Here is a 10463-nt window from a genome sequence, read left to right as displayed (position 1 = left end):
GTCTTGCATTCGATGACGACACACACAAACCAGGATGAAGACGAGAGAGCTGACTTTAAGAGAAAAGCAAGCAATTTGGATGCTAAAAGAAAAGAGGAAATCAATTCAAAAACAAAGGACATGGAGAAATCAAGAGTTTGGAAACCACCGGCAACATCAGCAACCAACAACGTCCTGATCGGCTGAGGAAAACAACAGCAGTTGATGACAGGCAAATCATAATAGCTGTGAAAAAGAACCCTAAAATACGTGTCTGTAAAATCACCAACAACCTCCAGAAAGCTGGAGTGAATCTACTCTCTACAATCTACTGTCCGCTGGAGACTTTGACACAGAGTTACAGATGCTACACAGCAAGATACAAACCTCTGATCAGCACCAAAAATAGAAAGGCACGATTAGAGTTTGCAAAAGCCAGTAGAGTTTTGGAAAAGAGTTTTATGGACAGATGAGACAAAGATTATCCTTTATTTAAGTGATGGGAAAACAAAAGTGTGGAGAAAAAAGGGAACTGCAAATAATCCTAAGCATACAGCCTCATGTGTAAAGCATGGTGGAGGTGGTGTCATGGCATGGGCATGCATGGCTGTCTCTGAAACAGGCTCTCTCAAATTTAATGACGACTTAATGTATGATAACAGCAGCAGAATGAATTTGGAAGGGTACAAAACCATCTTGGCTACCAATATTTAAGAAAATGCCACCAGACTCATCAGAAAGCGCTTCATATTGCATCAGGACAATGACCCAAAACACCCTGCCAGTTCAGTCAAGGAGTTTATCAGGGCAAAGAAATGGAAAGTCTCAGATTGCCCAAATCAATCTCCAGATTTAAATCTGATTGAACATTAATTTCACCAGCTGAAGAGGAGACTAAAGTCAAAAACTCCCCAAAACAAGCAACAGTTGGAATTGGCTGCATTAAAGGCTGGGAAAAGCATTTCAAAGGATAAGACCCTGATAAGAGTCTGGTGATGTCTATGGGTCACAGACTCACTGCTGTGATTGCGAGCAAGAGATCTGCAACAAAATAATAGCTTTTAATCTTTTACATCTGCCTTAAGTTCATCTGTCCCAAATACTTATGCTCACATCAGATAGTGGGACTCTCTCTAAAAGTGCTGTCCTTTTTATATGGTAAAACATGTATGTGTTGAAACAGCTAATAATAAAATGTGACATTCTGTAGTTTTGTCTCATATTCATCTTTTAATCATATTTGCAAATGTCTTGACTCCACAGCAAACAAAGCAATTTTGTCTTTACTGTTCCAATACTCATGGAGAGCACTGTATATATATCTCACTCACCAAGTCTGCATGTATTTGATCATAACTGCAGTAAAAACTGTAATAATACTGTTAAACATTATTACAATTTAAAATATGTATTTTAAAATGTATTCCTGTGATGGAAAAGCTGAATACTCCAGTTTCATTTACAAGAGAACAGGTATTTTCTCAACACTTGGACTAAATGTCCTATGCTGATGACTTGCCTGGCTGCTATTACAGGGATCCATGGTGTAAGCTCATCTGAGTGGTTTCCAATCAGCCAGTCCGTGGTGGGGAAGAGGAAGTCATTGCTGGGTGTGATGGCATTTTCCTGAAATAGATGAGATCACCCGCTGCATCTCATTATCATTGGATGAAAGTGTAATGAAACTGGTATTGGTGACAGTATGTAAATGATCAACAACCTGAAGTCCATTACCAAGTTAAAGTTTTATAAACCATGTAGTGAGGGGATTAAATGTCTTTTGATAACCATAAAATGCAAGCACAATTTAAGGCGATAGTTCTAATGGATGTGCAGTTCAAGACGGTAATTACAAAGTGGATAGAGAGTCTGCAAGATAATAGTTACACACAGGGCACATTCGAATTAAACTCTGTTGATGACAAATTGAGACCCGTTTTGGCAAAATGAGTTGGAATGTGCACGGTCTAATTTTGAGCTACAGGCAAAAGTAGTGAAAAATGTCAGTTTTGGTCGAATTTGAGGTTTTCACAAAAATGAGTTCATTAAGCCCTCTTCTAGCATTCCCAATGCTCCAAATAGTAATTAAACATCTAAAATTATGTTTATTTGTACGTTTTCTGAGAGTAGTACCTTTTTCTCTGCTCACTTCTGGACTGCTGCTGCTTCTCATCACAAGTTGTAGGCTTTTTGTTAATATGCTTTGTGAATATTCATATTGAATTCTTAATGACATGAGTCCAAACCAGTGAAATATGATTTCCGTCAGTGAACACGCAGCCTGCAAAACACTAAAATAAATATCAAAGAAAATAAATAGTTAAATAAGAAAATAGCCTTAAATAAAAACGTTAAATACACCGTCTACACCGGACGAGAGCGGCGCGGCACGACAAAATAGGCTATAGCCTATAACCCATTATAATCAGTGATGTTGTCTACACTGGATGTGGTGCGACATGACACGACAAATCCCCGACAATAAACTGATGCCTCATCCTATTTATGGAAATATGATTTTCAAACCCATGCTGATGAAAACAAAACGATCGTGATGACTGACATTTGCAAAGTGTGTGTATAAGACAGGCCTCTCTGAGAGCACGCAATCTCCCTATAAAGTACATTATTGTGAAATATGTCTTGGCGAGATTCACACAAATATTATCTGTTATGTCTTATATGAACGTTTAGTTAATGATTGGGGGAAAATCTGATGTGTAACATTTAGGGCTGTGACGGTGGCAGGTTTTTACCACCACGGTCGTAATGGACCAACTACCGTCGGTGGCACGGTGTTGTTATATATATATAATTTATATTAATTATATATATAAAAATTCTATATGAAACTATATATATATATATATATATATATATATATCATTATAATCAGTGATGTTGTCTACACTGGATGTGGTGCGACATGACACGACAAATCCCCGACAATAAACTGATGCCTCATCCTATTTATGATGTACTGACACAAAGTTCAAATGTCCTGTAGACAGACTCAACCTGTTGTGTTGCGACGCTGCGTGACAACTGTCCGGGTGTACTGTAGACACGGCACACTGTTCCGCCACCAAGCAAGCGGGCTCGTTAACTCCTGGTCTGCACACGCTCTCTGTGGAATAGGAATCGCAAAAACAAAACGATCGTGATGACTGACATTTGCAAAGTGTGTGTATAAGACAGGCCTCTCTGAGAGCACGCAATCTCCCTATAAAGTACATTATTGTGAAATATGTCTTGGCGAGATTCACACAAATATTATCTGTTATGTCTTATATGAACGTTTAGTTAATGATTGGGGGAAAATCTGATGTGTAACATTTAGGGCTGTGACGGTGGCAGGTTTTTACCACCACGGTCGTAATGGACCAACTACCGTCGGTGGCACGGTGTTGTTATATATATATAATTTATATTAATTATATATTTACCGCTGTCTCGTTTGTATTTGGCCAGTTTGGAGAAAGCCTCACCAATACAAACCTGACCAGCCGGGCGTTTGCGATCACGGGAACTTGAAGACACTTGTACGAATGCGGATGGGTGACATGAATGGAGATGGCTCCGGATCGGCGATGTATTATTTGGTTTCCAACAAGGTCCATCGCCCAAAACAAAATTAATTTGCTGAATGCAGAATAAACTGTATTTCCCTGCACTCAAACCTGCAAATCTAAAGCATGATCTAAAGGAAACGCCGTATGGCATTTGAGGTAATTTGTGAATTAACAGACTTATAGTCTAAATAAAACAACAACTGTTACTGTTATTACACTTGTATACAAAGCTTTGTATTATATTTGTTATAGATTGTGTGCCGTCACGTGCACTACCGCCGGTGGCAATAGACCACCTGCGGTGGCAACCGACCACTGCGGTTGTCACGGCGACCGTCACAGCTCTAGTAACATTATATTAGATCCATGCATTACAGTAGGTCTTAATACAGATCTGTCTCAATGTTAATCAAACATTAAAAGAAAAGAGGGAATCACTCTCTGCTCTTGATTAAACTATTGTTTATTTGCATCCTTGTTCTTATTTTTAATAACAAAGATAAAATAAAAATGGCTATATTGTAGGGCTGTCAGTTTAACGTGTTAATTAGTTATGAAAAAATAACGCGATAAAACTATTTTAATGCAGTTAACGCACTGGCCCCGCCCCAGACCTGTACGTCATCTTACATTTCATACAGTTGACTTTTGACAAATACAATGCAGGGCAACAACTCCATAAATGAAGTTCCAAACGTAGGTTCGGGAGGAGCCTAATCATTCAGGCCTGTCAATCATCATTACGAACCTATATAAGCAGCACTCATTGGACCGCCCCAGCGTCAATTCTTCCGGCATACGGCCCCGCCCTGTCCTGTGAACAGCATCCCAGCTCGACGAACTTCTGCACTTCTCCTCTAACGAACAATGCTCTGCAAGGCCCTCTTAATCCAGCTCCATTTTCAGCTCATAACAAGGGAAATCAAACTCATCAACGACCTCCTGCAGATTTGCCCAGACGCCTCCATCAAAAGCGTTTCTCCCACCCAACGCAGGCATCCGCGCACTACAGCCGCTTCAGCTCCTCATGTTACTCACATTTTAGCTAAACCGCCTTCATCCGTAAAATCGCTCTCGGTTACTCACGTAACCTCGGTTCCCTGAGATGAGGGAACGAGACATTGCTATGGGAATTACCCTTTTCTCCAAATACTACTGAAGCCTTATTGAATCACGCCAGTGAAACTGGCCAATGGCGTTCAAGCGCGCGAAATATGAGGGGTTCCCACTCTATATAAAGCAGCGCTTGTACGTCATCTATTCAGAATCTTGACTGAAGCAACTTGGCATTCTAAGATCCTGAGCTAGGTGACACGGCAATAAGAGCAATGTCTCGTTCCCTCATCTCAGGGAACCGAGGTTACGTGAGTAACCGAGAGCGTTCCCTTTCGATTCGGTCACTCTACATGGCTATGGGAACGTATAAAATCTCGCCGTGTCACAGCGATGGAGCCTGGCTCGAGTAAGTATGTCAAGTTTCACATACGAAACCGTAATGAGAGCGGCAATGATATTGGCGCTCTTGTTAAACACAGCTCAGGTCTACAGGACCTAGTCGAAACCATGTAAAAGTCAAGGGGGGGCACGGCAACTAGACGATGCTGCGTCACACCAAGGGCGGAGTTAACGCTGGTAAAACAGAGAATATGAAATGGCGGCGGTGCCGGCGCCATCACATATATAGAGCAGTTGAAGTTTGTTCATTTCAACGAAATTGTGTGTTGTGATCACTGATCTATATTTGAGAACATTATATAAATCAGTGGTTGTGATGCAACGGCTGAACCGGTGCTCAAATAAGAGTATGATGGTGATCAAGTCCTAAAAGACGTGATGAACTATATCATAACAATGTGATGAGCTGATAAGAGAGCAGCATTGGATAACAGTCTTTCTCCTGATCACTTGGCCAATAGGAACACCCCGTTGATACAGTGTCATATCGTGCCAAGGGGCCAGCACTTTCAAGCAGTCGTGCGTTACTCGTATGCGTAAGGTGCCCGCGCGCCATGCGCTCTGTGGCACGCAACTTTTCAGCCAGAGCTGAAACGGTCGCATATGTAGGAGTCCTAATTTGCACACTGTTGAGGCGGCAGCCATCTGGCCGAGCGCCCTCTGAAAGCATTTCAGCGGGGGAGAGTTCCCTAACCTGAAGACTGCGAGAGAGCTGATCAGTTTTTGTGTGCGCTCTTCCGAAAGACGCGCTCGCATATTGATTGAATTCAGCTCTACTCCTAAAAAGGAGATGTTCTGGCTCGGTACCAGCATGCTCTTTTGCATATTCACAGTCAGCCCTAAGCTCTGAACATGAGCGAGAAGTCTGAGCTTGTCGCTGAGCAGCGCGCTCTCTGATTGGGCTAAGACTAGCCAATCGTCGAGATCGTCCGCTCTGCTTCAGAGGAGAAAGAGCAGCATCCATGCACTTCGTAAACGTACGAGGGGCCAGGGATAGACCGAAGGGTAGGACCATGAATTGATACGTTATCCCCTCGAATGCTACCCCTACCTGAATGTGGAAATAAGCATCCTTTAAATCCACAGAGATAAACCAATCTCCCGGTCTGTTGTGTGAGAGGATTTGCTTTAGTGTAATCATTTTGAACGAGCGCTTCGAAAACGCGCGATTCAGCTGTCTCAAATCCAAGATAGGGCGGAGTCCGCAGTCTTTCTTTGGCACCAGAAAATAGCGACTGTAGAAGCCGCTCTCACGATCTGCAAGGGGCACTGTCTCTACTGCGCGTTTTGCGAGAAGATAGGCGGGCTGCACATCGTGACGGATAACTCGCCGTTGGGGGGTGGGGAGTTTAATACCACACGAGTGTGAGAGCGAGTGATGGGGGAGAGGGGAGTGAGAGGAGGAAAATTGCCCTGATACTGAAGTGAGTTTTGTTTCGTTTTTTACTTTATTGCACTGCATAGTGGAACAGTCAAAACACAAACATGACAATCGTTCTTGCCGCCCGCAACAGACAGGGGGGCGTGGTGAACACACAGCGGAGCGAGCAGACTTCTTCAGTGGCTCGTCTTCGGCGCTGGGTGCAGCTTTCCTCCTCCAATTGACAGCGTCAGGAACGTGGCTTTGATTCTGGAGCCGGTGGCCTACCGCCTCTGTCAGGGCGGGGCCTCTGGCTCTTGGAGCCCTGACGGCGCTTCGGCCACGGCTGTCTTGGCCTCACCGCCGGCTCATGTTCGTGTCGAACAGCAGCAGAAGAGGCGTGCGGTCTTCCCGTGCGCTGTGCTGAGGAGGAGCGGGAACGCGCAGGAGGGTTCGCACCGGCGCGTTTGGGCAGGAAGTGGCTAATGGCCTTAGACTGTTTCTGCGCTTCAACGAAGCGCTCCGTGAACGTCTCCACCGCAGCTCCAAAGAGACCTGATGGATTCACGGGTGCGTCCAGAAGGGCCGTTTTCTCTGAGTCTTTCAACTCAGTCAGGGTAAGCCACAGGTGACGATCCAGCACTACAAGATTGCCCATGTTGCGGCCGATCGCACGAGCTGTAACTTTCATCGCTCTGAGGGCCAGATCCGTGGCGCGACGGAGCTCTTTGAAGACTTCAGGGTCCGGGCCACCCTCATCCAGAGACTTGAGAAGTTTGGCCTGATACACCTGGAGTATCACCATGACGTGCAGTGCTGAAGCTGCCTGTCCTGCCGCGGAGAAAGCCTTGCCGGCAAAGTTTGCAGTGGCGCGGCAAGGTTTAGAGGGGAGAGACGCATTAACTCCTTTTAACTTGACACGACCTATTTGAACGCAAATATGAGTGCTAAACTGCAGTCAAGCCGGTTGTGACGAAAATAGTATGTGTGCTTATTATGATAATTACGGTAATCTGCAGGCAGTACGAAAAAACATGCATTCTGAGATTGTCAGCGTGTCTTTAGCAGACCCCATCACCCCCACCTCCTCAAGCAGAGCATATACAACATTAAAACTTATTTAAATATAAGTTAACAGTCTTAGTTTTAAAATACCAGATGTTTCCATTTACATTACATAAGACAAAAAAAACTGTTCTATGCATTTGGTTTTGTTTGTTCAGTGTTCACTGATTTTTGATTGATGGAATAACACTTTTTTGTATTATTATTTTAGAATACCAGTTGATGACTGCTGTGCAGTGGAAATGTAAGTTAAGAGCATGCTTTAGAATGTGTTTGTTTCAAATACCATGTTTGTGACAAAACTGTCATTACTTACATTTGTTTTTACATTGCAGAGAGGATCTACTTAGATAAATTCAAGATGAATGTAGAAAATGAGACTTAAAAGCATTTATTACATTTTCTTCCACAGACCGATCATTTTGCTTGATAAGACCTCAATATATCGTCAGGAGCAACAGGTATTAGTTTTGTATTCCTTGATATGTTTTTTTTTCCCCCTCCAAAAATGACTTGCCTTTTATTAATCGCCAAGGGCCACAGTTTCAGCTAAAAATCTTCTTTGCTGTTCTCCTGAAAAAAAAATAGTCACCGACATCTTGGATGGACTGAGGGTGAGTAAATTTACAGCAAATTTTTATTTTTGGGTGAACTATTCCTTTAACTATGCCATATGATGAGTCCGATTTTTTTTCCCATTTGCATACTCATTTGAGGAGTAACAAAAAAGTTCAGTGTCTTTTCAATGACTGTTAATTTAATACAAATGTGTATTTAATGCCCTTGATGACTTTTCAGTGAAAGATTTATTTTCCTCTTCAAAACCTCTTTTTTTTTTTTTTTCCTTTTCAAAACCCAGAGTGTTTTTATGGATTGTCTTCGAATGTTAATAGCCACTCCATGTTTGTTCTTAGATCTTTCCAGAATTCAGTCGCATATCTCGGATCTGAGTTCTGCGCAGCATTGGACACGGACTCTGCACTTCTGAAATTTTCTAGAAAAAAGGATTTTAAAATTTAGCATCATGTTGATTAAAAGGTATTCCTTTATCAATAGGAATATCAATAGCTGTCGTCTTTAAATCATGATTTGCTTATGATTGTTATCCTCAGCCTGTCTCTTCTTTTTCATAGTCATTTCATTTTTCATGATGCATGCACTGCAGTACTTCAGGGTCTTCCAGTCATCCTGGAGGAAGACCCAGAGGAATTTTACAGTATGTGCTTCGTAAGTATTACTGAATTTTCTGCTCTCATTATTTTGTTTTATTCAATGAGAATATAGGTAAAAAAAAAAAAAAGCTTAGTTTTTTTATTGTGATATTCTTTGTTTTCTAGCTGGGTTTTTTTACAAAAATAAATGGTTGAGAAATTCTAACTTGTGTTAAGTTTCATGCTGGTTGAACTACTAAAAATGCGTTCACTTTACTTGAAGAAAATGTGGAAACCAATTGCACGTAATGTCCCCATAGCTTAAAATGGCAGATTAAATCCATGTTGAGAATAACAGCATTTAAGATGTTTGCAGAACACAAAATAACACTGTTAGTTAAATGGAATTAATAAAGTAATCTTACTATTACATCTTAAGTAAGATTAGTAAATATCCTGGAGTATGTTAACTAGAAATGACATTAAACTAACTTGATATTTATTACTTAATTTACTCAGGAAGAGTTTGCTTTCTTTACTTTAAACTGATTATTAAATTAACTTTAGTTTTACCTTTAAGTTTACTTTGCCAAAATAAGGCAATCGGTTTCCAAAATTTTTTTTTTATTTATTTATTTTTTTTTTAAGTAAACTGAACTAGTTAGGATTTACAGTGCAGACCACTTCTGGAAAAGCATTCTTTGAATGGCTGAAATTAAGATCAACCTGTACCCGAATGATTGGAAGGAAAAAAAGCATGGGGAAGGCTTGGAACAACTCATGATCCAAAGCATACAACATCATCTGTGAAACATGGTGGAGCAGTGTGAAGCATGCATGGCTTCCAGTAGCACTAGGTTACTGGTGTTTATTGATGATGTGACAGAGGACAGAAGCAGCCGGAAGAATTCTGAAGTGTACAGGGATATACTCTCTGCCCAGATTTAGTCAAATGGTGCAAAGTTAGGGTGACCATACGGGCCATTTTTACGGGACGCGTCCTTGCCAGGATTTCTATATTGCCTAAAATATCCAGGTTTTGGCTGTTTGCACTGTGCAGACAAACCGTTGTATGACATTCACGAGAGCTATAGAGAGCAGAGCAGACGGCTCCTCGTGCATTCGAATCACTCTCGCAGTACTTTGGTGTCATACAATGATCGGTGCGCAGCGACGCTTCAGGTTGAACAAACGAACTAACACGTACGCGTATTTGCATTGCTTTGAGCGTTCTCTGTAGATCTTACTTTCTGACGCACCACGATTGGTCGATTATGTACAATACCTGCATGTTATTGGTCAAACTACTTTGGATGTTTTAGGCTATATAAAAATCCTGGCCAGGATGTGTCAAGTATAAATGGTACATATGGCCACCCTACACAAAGTTGATTGGGCGGTGCTTCATAATACAAATGGACGATGACCCAAAACATGCAGCAAAAGCAACCCAGGAGTTTTTGAAGGTAAAAAAAGTGGAATATTCTGCAATGGCCAAGCCAATCTCCTGATCTCAACCCGACTGAGCATGCATTTCACTTGCTAAAGACAAAACTAAAGACAGAAAGACCCACAAACAAACAACAACTGAAGTCAGCTGCAGTAAAGGCCTGGCAAAGCATCACAAAGGAGGAAATCTTTGGTGATGTCCATGAGATCCAGACTTAAGGCAGTCATTGCCTACAAAGGATTCTCAACAAAATATTTAAAATGAACATTTTATTTATGATTATATTTATTTGTCCAATTAAATTTGAGCCCCTGAAAATGGGGGTCTGTGTATAAAAATGGTTGTAATTCCTAAGCTTTTTGTGTTATATTTTTCTTCAACCCCTTGAATTAAAGCTTAAAGTCTGCACTTCAATTTCATCTTGATTGTTT

General features: G+C 41.5%; 1 protein-coding gene across 1 annotated transcript in view; it reads right to left on the bottom strand.

Annotated features, from left to right (window-relative positions):
* Positions 1-1434: 1434 nt before the first annotated feature.
* LOC107710993 (probable tRNA (uracil-O(2)-)-methyltransferase) overlaps positions 1435-10463 on the bottom strand; it is a gene marked incomplete at its 5' end in the record, with an annotated part of 52917 nt that continues 43888 nt past the window's right edge. Inside the window, one exon of the mRNA XM_016515897.1 lies at positions 1435-1605. Coding sequence (XP_016371383.1) covers positions 1435-1605 — 171 coding nt within the window. The remainder of the gene's footprint in view (positions 1606-10463) is intronic.

Source organism: Sinocyclocheilus rhinocerous, unplaced genomic scaffold (assembly GCF_001515625.1).
Source record: "Sinocyclocheilus rhinocerous isolate Xijiao unplaced genomic scaffold, SAMN03320098_v1.1 scaffold27, whole genome shotgun sequence".
In the NCBI taxonomy this organism is placed as follows: Eukaryota; Metazoa; Chordata; class Actinopteri; order Cypriniformes; family Cyprinidae; genus Sinocyclocheilus; species Sinocyclocheilus rhinocerous.
This window is presented reverse-complemented; position numbering and strand designations above follow the sequence as displayed.